This window comes from Prunus mume, linkage group LG1 (genome assembly GCF_029339155.1).
Source record: "Prunus mume cultivar Tortuosa linkage group LG1, ASM2933915v1, whole genome shotgun sequence".
NCBI classification, from domain to species: Eukaryota; Viridiplantae; Streptophyta; class Magnoliopsida; order Rosales; family Rosaceae; genus Prunus; species Prunus mume.
The window spans coordinates 23,030,112-23,047,764 of record NC_142698.1 but is presented as its reverse complement, the minus strand read 5'-3'; the positions used below and the strand labels follow the sequence as shown (position 1 = coordinate 23,047,764).

The following is a 17,653-nucleotide window of genomic DNA, read 5'->3' as shown; positions in this document are numbered from 1 at the left end:
ACTTGTCACCATTGGGTTTACAAGGCTCTTTCTTTTCGGGCTAACCCAATAACCCATCGCCAATGCAAAGCAATTTAACAAAAAGGCAAAGCCCATGAAGTCACCAGTCCATTCATGTAGTTTTATATGATAGTTGAATCTTGAAGAAACCTAATGTGTTGCTACTATTGGAGAAAAGTTGCAACGGGGATGGTAATGTTTTGCCATCCCTGATAAATAATGTTGTCATATGGAAGTGTTATCACGCGTGTCATAGCATTATTCGTCAGGTATTGCAAAATAATGTTATACCCGTTTCATGGAACCCTTTTTCCTAATATTGGCAATATGGTGTCATAATTGAATAATAATTGAAAATACTCGGCCATACCAGCTGATAAAAACTAACACATTCTTTTGTTGATAAAGAAAATTTAATGCGTACACAGATGCTAACAAAAGTGAAATAACAAGTTCCAAATACAATTGACTTCAGAACTCAGTGCTCTTATTGGTTTGACAGTTTACATGTGAAGCAACAATGCTGATTCAAAGAGACAATTCAGATGTGGAGATGAGGATGCCATCGCTATCTGCATACAACCATTCGCCTTCAAGAATCAAGGTTCCTGCAATGTTGATCGGAATATGCTTTTCGCCAATGCCTTTTTTGCTTGATTTCACCGGATGAGATGCCAAAGCTCTCACCCCAATATCACATCCGTTTATCTCATCTACATCTCTGATGCAGCCATTTACCACAATACCAGCCCATCCCATGTTTTGAGCCAACTGTCCCAAATTCCCCCCAACCAAAGCACATCTCATGCTTCCTCCACCATCAATTACTAAAACTCTTCCCTCACCTCTGGTTTCCAGAAGCTGTCTTACTAAAACATTGTCCTCGAATACCTTAAGTGTGACAATGGGGCCTGAGAATGCTCGGCATTGTCCGTATATCTGGAATATTGGTGGCAGAACACGCAAATCTCCACTTCCTAAAAGGGCTGTATTCGTATCACAGGCTTCAGCAGTTGCTAAGGCAGCCATATTTCTCCTGCAGATACAGTCAACATATCATTAAAATGCGGTACAAAAAATAAAACTACTTTAGCACAAGTTCAACAAGCCTTTGTAATAGTTTATAGATTTTTATCATCCTTACAATATTGCTGGAATACTTAAGAGAAAACAGAGGGCCTAAAAGAACCATATGTTATGTACACGCAAATATAGCACCGGCGTCATGCATAGAATTGTCCTACATATCACTAGCTTAGTAAATTTATTGACCATATTTACACTCCATATAACCAAATAAGGAAAAGAACATAGCTTTTTGAACTTTCCACCTCTCATCTTCCACCTATCTTCATTATCATCTTCACCTCAGTTCTACACACTTCAAAACTATGGAGGCAAGGGATTTGCTACATTGTACAACTTAGCTGAGGGAGAGAGAGCTAGATTTGATATATGTGTGTGTCTTTCTGTTTCAGATCATCACACTTCACAAAGGAGAAACTAATTTATCTATGGCTCCTGCTATCAGAGCTTATGTTGCATGAACACCAAAAATAAATATATCCACAATGTTTATTGACATGAGGAGAGACAAAGACCAACTTCTTTATGCACAAATGTGTTTGCAATTGCACTTCAACAACATTCGGGATTGCGGACATTCAGAACTATAAATTATGAAAGAATTCAGGATTGGCATCTCTGTTCTCCCCATCAGCAGCTTCAGTACAATCACCTAATCTCAACCCATACATCAAATTTGGATTTTGAGAGAGACAGTGACAATCACCCAACACCTCTGCCTTCAATGTTTTCTTTCCCAATGCATGCATCAAGAACAGAATCATAGAAGCATGAGTTAAAACCAATTGAAAGTCAAAGCCCCATCTTCAGATGAAATCTAGAGAAAGCTAATCAGGCCAAGCTCAAATCTTCCTAGATGCCCCAAAAGTGGAATGAGCAGCAGAAGATTAAAGAATGTTTTAGTTAACAGAAGGACAAAAAGATCCATTAGATCCATTGAAGATCACATACTGGGATGGGATGAATACTTTTGATCAAGTGAGTAGATAGAGGCACAAATTGACAAAATTTTATTTAGATATAAAACTTAACAAAGAAAACTTCAATGAAACCTGAGGGTAATAGGAATAAATTTTTCATTTAAACTTCAATAATTACTGCTGCTCTAATTATATAATGAACTAATTGGTAACAACTGACAAGATGCTAACTTCCAGAAACCATGAATATGATATTAGCATTTAGCATTGAATTGAAACAAATAAATAAAATAAAACCAAAATACAAAAAAAAAGTCGATCTTGAGATTCTTGACAAGACTTTGTGACAAGAAAAGCTGAAAACAAGAAACTGAAGCTTACCCAATAAAGAATGAAATGGCTGTATGAAGGTGGAGAGCTTTGGGGTTTAATCTTCACCCATCAAATGTGAAACAGGGTCTCTTTGAATTGTGATGGTGGTGGTGGTCAGCGTTTTCTCTTCTTCTATCTTTGCTCAGTCAAGTCTTCGTTCTTTAATATATTGTGAAGTACAAAAAGAGTCAGAAGCTGATATCAGCCTCCCAGTACTAGTTACCAATTTCTTAGTAGATTATCCTCTTGGTTTTTGTGCCTCTGTAAAATTGCACCAGGCGCCAAAGGTAGTTGGTCGAGTTCCACCCCAAAAGGCTAGGGGCAATATTGTCATGGCAAATACTATTCATTCTACTTTATTTTTATTTTTTTTATACTTAAATTATTAATTTTGATAAGCTTTGTAGATAATATTTTCGGTTGTCACGTGTCACTATTTATTATAAAATTCTCACTTAAAATTTCAGATAACATTTTTCGGACAAAATTTTCAAATTAAATTTTCGGTTGCCACGTGTCCATATTTATTATAAAATTCACATCTCACTCATTATACAATAAAAATACCTACTCACTCATTATACAATTGAAATATTCTCGGTCTTCATAGTCCGACACAATGGAGTACAAGAACGACTCAATTATTGACGGAGGCGGTTTCACCAAATCACAACGTGAGAGAGTATTTTCCTTCGGAGGACATAATAGTGTTATAATTTCATACACGGAACGCACCATTGGAACCAACTGCAAGCATTATCCACTTGAGGAGCCATGTGTAATGGTTTTCCTCTTTTTTGTTTTGCCTTGACTAATCTATTAAAAAATGAAATTGAAAATGCAAGAAATATATGAATAAAAAATGACATTAAATTGAATAAAAAGGAAATTTTTTTTTACCTCGTTGCCAAGATTTTGACCTCTTCGAACATTTGTCCACGACCCTCCAGCTTCGATGGAAGAGGTCATTTGTATTTTTGCACAAATGAAATTTTGGTGTGGAAAGTGAAAAATATTGGAAGGAGATGAGTTTGTATGAAGATTTGGTATGGAAAGTGAATAAAATTGTTAGGTATTTATATGGAAAAAATCCAAAATTTTTTTGTATTTTTTTGCAATTTTTAACCAAAAAAATCAAAGCCATCATATTTATAGAAAATATTGCATCGGAGCGTTCAGAAGCACCACGTGGCATATTCCCGTTGGGGCTTATCACGACGTCAATGAGCAAAAATCACTCGCCAACGGTAAAAAAATTGATTTTGCTTGTCGACGTCAAGACCTTCTGAAGCCCAAGCAATATCTGCCCGTGAGCTTGCCCGAGCTCATTTGGCTGGAGTTGGATTTGGGCTGGTGGGGCATGTTGCCCTGGCAGGGCTTGTGCGCTGGAGGTGCTCTTATGCATGGCCTGCATGGGATTGGCCCAGATCAAGTCAAAGGAATTAACTTCTAGGCCTAGGCAAGGTCTAATTTTTGGGCTTAGTTTTAAGCGTTGGGCTGCCTTGAAGTTTAATCTCATGGGTTGTTGACTAGTCTTACGGGTCAGGTTGTGTTAAACCCAGGCTAAAGGAGAGAATGTCGCTCAAACCCTACACGTAGTTTGACAAAGAAAAGGGAGTTTCTATAATAAGAGAGCTATGTTGAGGGTTTCAATTTAGCCATTCAACAATAGTTTTGTAATTCATCATATGGCTATTAAGGACCCCCTAACGAACGAGTAGTTTTTGAATTATAATTTAGGTCGATCCAACCCAACCCACAACTTTGACCCAATATATAAAACTTCAAATTCAGCTCCACCAAGTCCAATCCCAACCAGGCCCAAATTAGGTATAGCCAAAAATTAGGTGGCATGCATGAACTTGGTTGTATCGAATTATTTTTGCATATGTGTCAAATTGTGATTAGCATGAATGAGAAGTATCTCCTTACAATGAAGAAAATAAGTATTATCCTTTATAAAGAGACCTCGATTATCACGTAATTCAAATGAATAATAAAATCTTTCTTGATGTATTTTATTTGCTAGAGAAGAGCAAATTTTTTTAATTGATAAGATTTAATAAGCTAGATTCGCATACATGTTGAAGACAAGATGGAAAAAACTTGTAATAAGTTGTAACAATATAAAGAGAGGTACAACAGACAAATCCTCTTTTATGCAACGTTTACTATAATATATCTCAGTTTCCTTTTTATTTGGTAAATGTTGAACCTTGTTGATGTATTGAGAGTCGATCTCAATTTTTTTTAAATAAATATATTTGTGTTGGGATTTGAAGACTGTGTTTCCGAAAACCACCAAGGAATATATCCCACTTTGTTCTTGGTACTTTTAATTGTAATTTTATTAAAATAAAAATGAGAGAGCGGGAAGCTGAATTCAGGACCTTAGATATAAGAGTCAAAAAAAAAAAAAAGGAAAAAGAAGATGAAATATATATATATATATATATATATTTGCTACAATAATTATATTAATTGTACAATGAGACTTATAGAAAATGAGTCCTCTAAATATAGTAAAAAGAACTATACTTAATAAATGTGATAGATGTAACACTAGATAAGAAGGAATATTAGTTACCATTCTCCTTTGACAATGTGAACTGGAAATCCAACTGTTCATTTTATAGATCATCTTTTACCGTTAATTTTTAAAATAAAAATCAACCAATTTGAAATAAGGAAATCCAATTATTATCAGGTAAATAAGGAAATCTAGTGTTTACTTCAAAAATGGTGACAAAATAATAACAATGATAATAAAAAAGGAAGGATGTCACAATCAAATTTAGAGACGTACGTGCGGGGCGGGGTAATCCGTCCAACTGCCAAAGAAGATTGGAGTGCAAAGTGCGAAGATTGGAGTGCAAAGTGCGAATCTAGCGGGGTGTTGGGTGTTGTTTAGAAATCGATGCACTCGTGTGAAAAGCATACTGACAAAATGCACCCCAACTCGGCTACAAGCTTACCAACAACAACTACACAAATTTTGGCAGACTTGACTTGGGTTTTGGGTTTTGGGTTTTGGGTTTTGGGTTTTGGAGAGTTGAGTTTAGTGAGACACCCCGAGAGAGATCCCCCCACAACTTGAATGGAATGAGAATAGATGGATGTGTTGCCTCTTCTTGGCCTAGATTCTTTCACTTTCTCGCGCTCGAGAATGGTTAGGTTTCGTACGCGATTAAACTAAATATGCTATAAACGTAAAGACAATAATTGAAATGCAGCGATAGATAAAGCAAGAATTAAAAGCGATAAGAACGAAAAGGAAATAAACTTGAAGTTAAATTTAATCTATAACAATTAAATGTAAAGGAATCACTTGAATTGAAACGATATAAATTGAACCAAGGAAAATATAAACTTACACTAGAAATACGAAGAACTCACTACACTAGCCAAGTCCTAGGTCTTCTTATTTTATATAGGGCACTCTTAATTGAATGGCCAAATGTCAACTCTTCTTTAAAATCTTTCCTTTCGAAGAAATCCGTGAGATTGCGTTGATATTCTGACAGGCTTGATTCTTAACACTAGTTACTATAAAAACTCCCTTGATTTCTTTCCTTGCCCTCCATCATGCGGAATAGGATTTCAATAGTTTACACATATTTGTATATGTATACAATAATTATATATATATACAATATATGCACGGTATTGTGGTCAATAAGTTGGCAGCCGCATTCATCCCTTTTAACTATTCAATTGTGTCCGGCCGCACTTTTAATATTGCATTGCCTGTGCCCGAATGACTTCCAGAACATATCTCGACACATGAGACTGAGTGAACAAAATAAAATAAATATTAATTAACTCTTCATCAAGTGTTACTCTTTTTATTTTTGAAAAACTTACTTATATAAAAAACGCGTTCAATCACACGGTACTTATGACACATGAGACTGAGTGAACAAAATAAAATAAATATTAATTAACGTGTTACTCTTTTTATTTTTGGCGTTCGACTATGTCTCAAATTCGGATCCATTTGAAATAAAATGAACGAAAGAGTTGAGTTAGTTGAAGTGCAGATATTGTTGAGTATAGTGTGAAGTTTTCTGTGTGAGAGATAGAAATTCTATGTTTTTGCTTTATAATTTGCCTTATTATCTTGGTTGGTTGGCACTCGAAAAAGCTATTCGCCACCCTCAACCTTTAGTGACAATTTTACTCCTTTTGTAAAACCACTAAAATTGAAGCCTTACAGAAGAAGTAAAAGAAAAAAAAATCTCAATTAGTTTTTAAACATAAATTATGGATGTGGGGAGGGGAGCAGTTTTTGGGGGACCAATACACTTAACGAAAAAAAATATATTAATAATGTTATTAGGTCTCAACGTGCCTATCCAATAAGCTTCTTACTTCTCCCCCTTTCTCTCTCATGCAATGGACGTCCAACTTAAAAGTCATTGCTTGCTATTTCATACTAACTTTTTAGGTCATAAGAACATGTTTTTTTAGTACCATTTATTCAATGTTATGACGTAAAATTCGAGTGCATACTTTCATATTTATCCTCTTTTTCTATGTAACTAGTAGAGAATTATTGATGCATATAATTTGATGGAAGATTCTTTAATAAGTATTTAAATTAAGGATTTGTTACATATTTATCATTTTGGTGAATTTGTATCTAAAAGACTATCATGTAAGTAGGAGCTTCTACATTTCTATCAATAGCAATGTGATACATGTGCATAAATTTTTCTTTTTGTGTTTTTGATGAATTATTTTTGCATATGTGTCAATTGTGATTCACATGAACGAAGAGTATCTCCTTACAATGAAGAAGACAAGTATTATTGATGGGGATCGGGATCAGGACACAGGTCACCAATCACATACACGAGCACCGAAATCTAGGGCTAGTGCAAACTCACATATATCGTAGCAAATCCATGCCACAAATAAACTATTTCATTAATCATCAATATTCAATCTTTTACAACTATTACAATAGCCTTATTTATAAGCTTTACAAGACTTGGGCACCAAGACTGCTTGGTCCAAAAGTAAACTAATTAATTATAAAATCACACATAAATAATAAAAGATATCCTTAAACTACCTAAATAAGAAAATAACAATATATCAAGAAATAACTAATTAAATGGTAAATATCTATCTTGATCCACTCTTATGCTCCTGCATCAATTATCCTTTATAAAGAGACCTCGATTATCACGTAATTCAAATGAATAATAAAATCTTTCTTGATATATTTTATTTGCTAGAGAAGAGCAATTTTTTTAATTGATAAGATTTAATAAGCTAGATTCGCATACATGTTGAAGACAAGATGGAAAAAACTTGTAATAAGTTGTAACAATATAAAGAGAGGTACAACAGACAAATCCTCTTTTATGCAACGTTTACTATAATATATCTCAGTTTCCTTTTTATTTGGTAAATGTTGAACCTTGTTGATGTATTGAGAGTCGATCTCAATTTTTTTAATAAATATATTTGTGTTGGGATTTGAAGACTGTGTTTCCGAAAACCACCAAGGAATATATCCCACTTTGTTCTTGGTACTTTTAATTGTAATTTTATTAAAATAAAAATGAGAGAGCGGAAGTTGAATTCAGGACCTTAGATATAAGAGTTAAAAAAAAAAAAACAAAGGAAAAAGAAGATGAAATATATATATATATATATATATTTGCTACAATAATTATATTAATTGTACAATGAGACTTATAGAAAATGAGTCCTCTAAATATAGTAAAAAGGACTATACTTAATAAATGTGATAGATGTAACACTAGATAAGAAGGAATATTAGTTACCATTCTCCTTTGACAATGTGAACTGGAAATCTGTTCATTTTATAGATCATCTTTTATCGTTAATTTTTAAAATAAAAATCAACCAATTTGAAATAAGGAAATCCAATTATTATCAGGTAAATAAGGAAATCTAGTGTTTACTTCAAAAATGGTGACAAAATAATAACAATGATAATAAAAAAGGAAGGATATCACAATCAAATTTAGAGACGTGCGTGCGGGGTAATCCGTCCAACTGCCAAAGAAGAGCCCAAATTGTCAGAAATTGACAGAAGAAAGAGAGAAAGAGAAAGAATCATATCCCAAGTTTGACTGGACCCCGAAAATAGAGAAAAAGATGGGGCATCACTCCCACAATTTACTCCCTCTCTCTCTCTCTCTTTTCCCCCAAAGCCCACTAACTTGCCTTTGTATTCTATATTCTTGTTTCTGTCTCACTCTACTTCCTCTAAGAGCCACTCCATAAGCCCAGCCCGAGGCTAGGGAAAAAAAAATTTATGCGTTCAGAGCAGCCAGCCGGGGTGTGGGACCCACCAACCTGGCCCAAAGGCAACTTCCGCCGAGGTCCAAAACGCGGGGTGACGTTAGCTCGAACGTCGGTGGCGTCGACACGCGGTAATCAAATTTTTACCACACGCCCAACGGTAAAAAATTTGAACCACCGTGATGTCGCGACGCAGCCCAACGGAAGCCACGTGGCACGCCTCGATTTGATTCCATAGCCTTCATCCAACAATGGCGATTTTCCAGCAATAAAATTATGAAAAAAAATCGAAATTTTTTTTTAAAAATACATTAAAATTCTGATTTTTTTTTTCCTATAAATACCTATAAATACCCTTCACTTTCAACACCAATTCTCATACATTTTATTCTACTTCTACAATTACTCAACATTTTTTTCACTCTTCACTCAACATTTTTATCTCTTTCACCTTGTATTTTTATTTCTTATTTTTATGGCTTCTTCTATTGAAACCGGAGGGGCGTGGAGCACCATGGAAGATGTTTCTTTGTGTGAGGCTTGGCTCCGAGTTTGTCATTGTCCCGTGACAGGCAATGAGATGAAAATTTTCTATATGTGGAAAAAATTCATGCCGAATTTTAAAAAATTCGAGTCGCCTCACGGAAATGGCATTGTCGAGTAGGTGGAAACTTCTCAACAAAGAGATGGCAAAATGGAGAGATGCTTTGGCAAAAGCGATGAACTTGTATAGAAGTGGGAAAATCGTACTAACGAGGTAAGTATTTTGTAATTTTCATTTTTTAAGTTTAATGCCCTAATATATATATGTTGTTAATATTTATTGCATTTTCAATATTTTGTTAATATTTCTTGCATTTCAAATATTTTGTTAATATTTCTTGCATTTTCAATATGTTGTTAATATTTCTTGTATTTCCAATTGTTTCTTCATATTTCTTGCATTTTCAATATGTTGTTAATATTTATTGCATTTCCAATTGTTTCTTCATATTTCTTGCACTTCCAATTTATTTGTAAGGTTAATTGCATTTCCATTATTTTTATTTTGTTACTTGCATATCCAATATATTTTAAATATTTATTGCATTTCCATTTTTTTGTTAAATAGCTCATTCAAGCACAGATATTGTTCGGTGCAACCGGGGGTGGCAAAAAAAGTTTCACCCATCATGAATGTTGGGAGGTGGTGAAATATTGTAAACGCTTCATAATTATTCACATGGGTCCCGACGTTGTGTTAAACGAGATGCTCTCCGTGATTCAACGACATCGGATTCACCTATCGATTCCCCTATGAGTAAAGACTCACCCATCCAAAAGGAACCGAGGCCCATTGGCGAAAGGCTGCGAAGGCAAAGAAAGCGGGTAATTCAAGCAATCATAATTCAAAGTTTTTGGAGGAAATTGCAAGGCAAAACGCCATAAGAATTGAAATGGAGCAGAAACGCCAAGATATGGAGGTGGCAATTCAAGCCGAGTGTGCACGAGAAAAGGAGTATTTGCGCAAAAAAGATGTAGAGAAGACAGATCGGAAACTATGACGATTGGATACAAGCCATATGTCCCCTGAAACAAAACAATATTGGAAGCTAGAACGAAGGGATGTTATGAGAAGAAGACTTTTCCAGGATGATGGGCCTAGCAACACGAATTGATTAAATGATCAAAACCATTAAATTAGTTGGCATACCTTTTATGTATTTTTATTTTTCATGTTTTGTATTAAAGTTGGTGTACTTCATGTATTCTATTTTAGTAGTAGTAATTCTTAATGACTTGTATTGGATTTCTTTATTTAATAAACAAAGCATTCAATAAAAGACCATTTTATTCAACATATTCCATACATCAAACAAAATATAATTCAAAATTTTAAAAAAACTACAAACAAGGCACAATAATAAATAAAAAAAACAACACAACCAAACCATAAGTAAATAAAACATAACCAAAGCATCTATACTCCATCATTCATCTTCATTCCCGCTCACCACCCATAGATGCTCCATCAAGTCAAGTTGACGCCTTTCATGAATATACGAATATTGCATCTCTGTATATCAATCTATCATCCGGGTCATGAAACGATTGTCCCAAACCAACGGTTCCGGCTCAAACGGTTCTCCACTTGACCCCATAGGCCTTTCATAAATTCGGGTCAAGACCGTGTTCATTGGATCCGGTTCGTAGACCTCTCCAGCATCATAATTGTACTCATCCTCCACAATCATATTATGGAGGATAATGCAAGTCATCATAATGCTTCGGAGGATCTCTTCATCAAACATACGGGCCCCACCTCGAACAATCAACCACCGAGCTTGAAGGATGCCAAAACACCTTTCGACATCTTTCCTGTATCCCTCTTGATAGGTAGCAAATAGTTTTTACTTCTGAGATCGGGGATTCGGAATGGATTTAACAAATGTGGTCCACCTTGGGTAAATACCGTTAGCTAGATAATACCCCGTCTGGTAGACTGTATTGTTGACTTGATAGGTAATATTGGGGCCTTTACCTTTCAAAACATTGTTGAAGACCGGAGATTGACCCAGGACGTTGAGGTCATTTTGGGCTCTGGCAACGCCGAAGAAGGCATGCCAAACCCATGTGTCGAAGCCAGCGGCTTCGGATGATACTTTTTTGGCCTTTTCTATTTTCGTAATCACCTTGCAAGGCAGTTGGGCAATTCTTCCATTGCCAATGCATGCAGTCAATGCTACCAATCATTCCTGAAATCCTCGAGCCGGCTTTTGTAGAAGCCGTTGGAGGTCCCTGGGAGTAGGTCTACGTAGGTAATCCCTAATGTACAGATTTTCAACTGCATCACAAAATCTTACCAAAGCCTCTAACGTAGTAGATTTTCCCATTCGGGCAACCTCATCCACATGATCAGCAGATGCTCCATACGCCAATATTCGTATAACAGCTGTAAGCTTTTGCTCCGAAGAAGCCCCAAAACCCCAGCAGCATCACACTTTTGAACAAAGTATGCATCATAATTGCAAATATCATGCATGACTTTATTAAACAAATGAGGTTGCATTCTAAATCGCCTTCGAAAATCAACATCATAGTTGTTGAAGAAAAACTGTAAATCTCTAAACATAATTTCACCACCACTAATCAATTAATGGGGTTTTATTATTTTAGGTTCGGAGACGCAAGTTCTTAATTACAATCCCTCGCTACAAGGAAAACCCTTTAAAATAAAGAAAATCTTCCAAAAGATTCTTACCCCGAGAATGCCTATGTCTATCCACATTCGGCCCAATAATTTAGAGTTGGTGTCTTTGAGACGATTTGAAGGTTTTCATAGGTAGATAACCTATGGAAAAAATTAGAAATCAATGAGTAAGTGTGGCCCACATTGACCTATGGGAAAAATTGGAAATTAATGGGTAAGTGTGGCCCACTAATTGAGAATTTGTGTTTGGGATATTTGAATTTAATCTCATTGGAATTTTCATGGGTAGATGGCCCATGAGAAAAATTGCAATGGGTGAGTGTAGCCCACTAATTAAGAATTTGTGTTTGAGAGATTTGAAATTAATCTCAATGAAATTTGCATGAGTAGATGACCACGTTGTCGTCCACCCACTAATTTTCTAAAATTAACATTATTTGGACTTGGGCCCAAATATTGAGGATTGTTGAATTAATCCATTAACTATCCTACATCTTAAATACTATGAGCTTTTGAAAGTTAATGGGCAATTATTTTTTACAGCCCATTTTTTTTATATCGGGCCTCCCACGAACAAGGAGCCCAGAGGAACTCTTGAAACAACCTGATAGCTAGCTTCAGACTTTGTAGTCATATTTATCTGGAATACTGGTGATCAATCTTAAGAGCAAACATTATTACAGTCTTTAAAAGAGTACACAAAGTCAAAATCAATACAGAGCCTCTGCAAACAAAAGCAGGAAATCAGAAGAAAAAGTTGGCATATTAAGAGGTTTCAGACTTCTTTTGTCTTTTTCCTCTTTTTAATTCTCTGCAACACTAAGTTTCTTGTGGCCTTTTTTCTTCCAATCTCCAACAAGATGACGTGAGCCACCTTCTTCTCTTTCTTTTTTTTTTTGTTTTGACTTTTCTTCCTCTTTTTGATGGCTATAACAAACCTTTTTTTTTTTATTTTTTTATTGTTTGTCCTCCAACAGATCATTCAATGTATGGGCTGCCCCAACGTGGCTCTTCCCAAGTTCACCTTTCTCTCCTTTAACCCAGCAACATCCACGAAGTGGCATACGGCCACTTTCTTTTCTTTTCTTCTCGGTGGCTGTCTCTTTTTGTTTATATATGCAATCTTCTTGCAATTTTTTTTTCTGCACAACTAACTTGCTTTTTTTTGTTTCAGTGATAAGGCTTTCAGAGACAGAGATTGAATGGTCATTAACTCAAGCCCTTTTTTTTTTTGAATACATTTTGGGCTGAATCAAAACACCATTTCTCACATGATTTTCTCTCGGCAGAGCTTTGTTGAACAGAAATGGAATGATTTATTGCCACCCATCATGGATATCATCCATGAGTATTTGAAATTATGGATTTATCATCCAACTGATTTAAGGGTTGCCACCCAACAAGCATTAATTGAAAGAATGTGAAAAGTATTCTTGTGCTTATGAATTTTTCTCCTGCAGCAGTTTTCTTCTTCTGTCGTTTCTTTTTCTTTTTTTTACTGCTGTCCCTTTTATGATGTATGAAAACTGAATAATCAACCCCCCCAAAAATAGGAGCCACTAACCTCTCTTAAGAGTTTTCAGGTTTAGACCTCCACTTTTCTACCCTCAACTTTCTGTTGTTAGATGTGGCTGGGGCTTATCCAACCCACGTTTCAATTTTTTTTTTTGTGAGTACAAAGATAAAATAATCTTCCAAAAGATTCTTACCCCGAGAATGCCCACTCTTCCTCTTCCATTGCCACTGCTCAACTCCAAGAAATGAAAATATAGAAAGATGTGGTGTTAGAGGTATGGGTGGAGGAGCCTCTGGTTTTATAGAAAAATTTGGCAAGATAGAGATGTCACGTGGCTTGATTTCATTGGATGAAAATCTTATCTGAAATTTGAAATTCATCCAAAATTTGAACATAAATTTATCTGAAATTTAAATTTTAAAATTCATCCGAAATTTGAACCCAAATTTATCTGAAATTTGAATTTTAAAATTCATTCGAAATTTGAACCCAAATTTATCTAAAATTTGAATTTTGAACCCAAAAATTTATATAAAATTTGAATTTTGAAATTCATCCGAAATTTGAACCCAAAAATCTTATCCCGAAATTTTATCCGATTATGAATACTCTTGACACGTAGGAACCCGGAAATCTTATACGAAAATATTATCCAAATCAATTATTAAGGTAAAAATTTGTGAATAAAACAAAAAAATGAATAATGCTTAGACATAAAAACACAAAATACTATTTGCAACGGGTGAACCCTTTTTTTTTCCTTCTTTTTTCCATTTCTTTTTCTTCTCCTTCTAAACTAAGCCATTTATCTTTTGTTCATCATTTCACCCTTCTAATCCTGCAAGCTGCAGACTTGTGTGAATCTGCAGAAAGCAAGAGTGTCACATTCACATGAACAGTTTTGGGGGTGTTTTGCCTTCTGGGTTCCAAAATTGGCAGTCAAAGAGAAAAGAAAGAAGAAAACGTTAAACGACTGAAATGAAATGCTAGTACTGTACTAGCTGGTTTGAGTATCAAAGCCCGACATTTCTGAACATCGTACCCAGAGGTTCTGTCACTCCGAGGTATCTTCCTCTCCTTTCTTTCCCTAACAATATCTGATTGCCCATTATAGCTCAGCACGAGCTTCTCTTCCTTTAAGACCCCATCACTCTTACTTTTTCTTTTTTTCCATATTTGTCATTTTCTCTTTCGTTCATGTTCATGGTATTTGTTAGCTCATAAATGTTTGTGTTCTTGACGTGTTTCTTTCAAAGTTTGATGCTTTCATCATGTTTGATACTTGATAGTGATTTCCACCACCAACCCTTTGGTTTATTTAATTCTTTTTGGTCTTTTGATTGCAGCTTCCAAGCAAGAGCCCACTTGAGAAAATGTGTGGGAATTTTGCCAGGTTCAGCTCAGACCTGAAATGAAGCAAACTGGTTGAGTTTAGGTGAATGAATTTTGTATAGTTGGTGTTGTTTTCATCAGCCTTCTGCAAAAAATGATTCTCTTTTTCATGAGTTTCTGAAAGGATGATGATGATGAAGAGAGATTAGATCAGAAAAAGGAGGGGGTAGCTGTTAGTACATGATGGGATTCTTCTGCTTTCTTTTGCTGTTTGTTTTTCACTTCTACCTGCTCCTAAGTTTGGCCTCAGGCGCCAGAAATTTGTCTTCATCTCAACAACTACAACAAGAACAAAGCCAGAGTGATGATGATGAGGTGGGGCTGCTGTTGGCTTTCAAACAATCCTCTGTTCAATCTGATCCCCATGGTTTCTTGTCTGATTGGAAAGCTGATTCTGCCACCCCTCTCTGCTCATGGAGGGGCCTCACCTGCTCTTCTGATGACCACGTCATCACCATCAACCTCTCCAACGCTGGTCTCATTGGCAGCCTACACTTTCCAACTCTCACGGCCTTGCCGAGTCTCCAAAATCTCTATCTACAAGGCAATTCATTCTCTGCTGCTGATCTCTCTGTCTCCAACATAACCTCATGTAGACTTGAGACTGTGGACTTGTCCTCCAACAACATCTCTGAACCTTTTCCAAGTCGATCTTTTCTTCTGAGTTGTGATCATCTTGCTTCTGTTAACCTCTCTCACAATTCAATCCCTGGAGGCAGTCTCAGCTTTGGTTCTTCTCTGCTGCAGCTTGACCTCTCTCACAATCAGATTTCTGATACAGCCTTGTTGACATGTCAAAATCTGAATCTGCTCAATGTTTCCACTAACAAGCTCACTGGAAAACTGAGTGATTCTCTTTTTTCTTGCAAGAATCTATCAACCCTTGACCTTTCAAACAATACTTTTTCTGGGGAAATACCAAGCAGCTTCCTGGCAAAGGCCTCAGCATCTCTCGAGTATTTGGATATCTCAAGCAACAATTTCACTGGAAAATTCTCCAACCTTGATTTTGGGCAGTGCAGAAGCATCACTTTGCTGAAGCTAGCACACAACGCACTCTCTGGGGATCAATTTCCTGTAAGCCTTGGTAACTGTCAGGTTCTGGAGACACTGGACCTGTCCAATAATAAGCTTGAGAACAAAATTCCTGGTGTTTTGTTGGGCAATCTCAAGAAATTGAGGCAACTGTTTTTGGGTCATAATCATTTTTCTGGTGAAATTCCAACTGAACTAGGAAAGGCTTGTGGGACTCTTCAGGAGCTTGATATCTCGGTTAACAATCTTTCTGGAGGGTTGCCTTCAAGTTTTACATCCTGCTCTTCTTTGGTTAGTCTCAACCTTGGTCACAATCAGCTCTCAGGAAATTTCCTTAGTTCCATTGTAAGTAGTCTTCCTAGTTTGAGATATCTCTATGTGCCATTCAACAACATAACTGGTCCTGTGCCACTGTCTCTTACCAATGGTACTCGGCTTCAAGTGCTCGATCTCAGTTCTAATGCCTTCACGGGGAACGTCCCTTCAGGGTTTTGCTCCTCCAATGCTCCCTCAACTTTGGAAAAGATATTTCTAGCCAACAATTTTCTCTCCGGGACTGTGCCCACGGAACTTGGAAACTGCAAGAACCTGAAGGCTATTGATCTTAGTTTCAACAATCTGATTGGTCCAATTCCTTCAGAAATTTGGAGCTTGCCAAATCTCTCTGACTTGGTTATGTGGGCAAACAACCTCACTGGTGAAATCCCAGAAGGTATTTGCATCAATGGAGGAAACCTGGAAACTCTGATTCTCAACAATAATCTCATCACTGGAACCATTCCCCGGTCCATAGCCAAATGCACCAATATGATTTGGGTGTCACTAGCTAGCAACCGCCTTACGGGAGATATCCCTTCTGGTATTGGAAATCTCATTAAGCTTGCTATACTTCAGTTGGGTAACAATTCACTCTCTGGACAGATTCCAGCTGAGCTTGGCAAGTGTCAGAGCCTTATTTGGCTTGATTTAAACAGCAATGACCTAAGCGGTTCTATCCCATCAGAGCTTGCCAACCAAGCTGGTCTAGTCTCTCCTGGAACTGTTTCCGGGAAGCAGTTTGCATTTGTGAGAAATGAGGGTGGGACATCCTGCAGGGGTGCAGGAGGACTAGTTGAGTTTGAGGGAATCCGAGCAGAGAGACTAGAAAAGTTTCCTATGGTGCACTCTTGCCCATCAACTAGAATTTACTCTGGCTTGACAGTTTACACATTCACCAGTAATGGCAGCATGATCTACCTTGATCTATCCTACAATTCCTTGTCTGGAAGCATTCCCGACGACTTAGGTACACTGTCCTATCTGCAAGTTTTCAACCTTGGGCACAACATGCTCACTGGAAATATTCCTGATAGCTTTGGAGGATTAAAAGCAATTGGAGTCCTTGATCTCTCTCACAATAATCTTCAGGGCGCTGTCCCAGGATCCTTGGGGACTCTCTCTTTTCTGAGTGATCTTGATGTGTCTAACAACAACCTCAGCGGTCTCATCCCTTCCGGAGGTCAGCTGACCACTTTCCCAGCATCCAGCTTTGAAGGAAATCAAGGCTTATGTGGCCCTCCAACTCCCAAGCTTTCTTGCCCTCAAAGCCCTCCACAAGTACTTGAAGTTACTCAGAGATATAAGACACAGACCATTCTTATTGCACTCAGCTTTGGGATCTTCTTTGGCATTGGCTTTGGTACTGGTTTTAGCATGGATTATAAAAAATTTCCAATAAATGGCAGGCGTATGAAGTAACTAATTTTGTTTGTGTGTATTTATACCTGATACGTAGGTTTGATGTGCCTTCATTTTGATCAATGTATGGGAATTCATATATCAAATAAATGACTTCGAATTTGTGTTGCCAAGATGAACAAA

At 36.6% G+C, this 17,653-nt stretch overlaps 1 protein-coding gene and 1 pseudogene across 2 annotated transcripts; one reads left to right on the top strand and one right to left on the bottom strand.

The window, feature by feature from the left end:
* Positions 1-374: 374 nt before the first annotated feature.
* On the bottom strand, positions 375-2,529 carry LOC103344632 (Ribonuclease E inhibitor RraA/Dimethylmenaquinone methyltransferase). Its single transcript, XM_008248246.3, has 2 exons — positions 2,388-2,529; positions 375-1,036 (listed from the first exon to the last, which is right to left on the bottom strand). The coding sequence occupies exon 2, from the start codon at positions 1,027-1,029 to the stop codon at positions 529-531; it is 501 nt and encodes a 166-aa protein (XP_008246468.2). The 5' UTR covers positions 1,030-1,036; positions 2,388-2,529; the 3' UTR covers positions 375-528.
* A 12,198-nt stretch (positions 2,530-14,727) lies between these two features.
* Positions 14,728-17,653, top strand: LOC103344612 (serine/threonine-protein kinase BRI1-like 1 pseudogene; annotated as a pseudogene). Its single transcript, XR_016128302.1, has one exon. The product of XR_016128302.1 is annotated as a serine/threonine-protein kinase BRI1-like 1 pseudogene (transcript).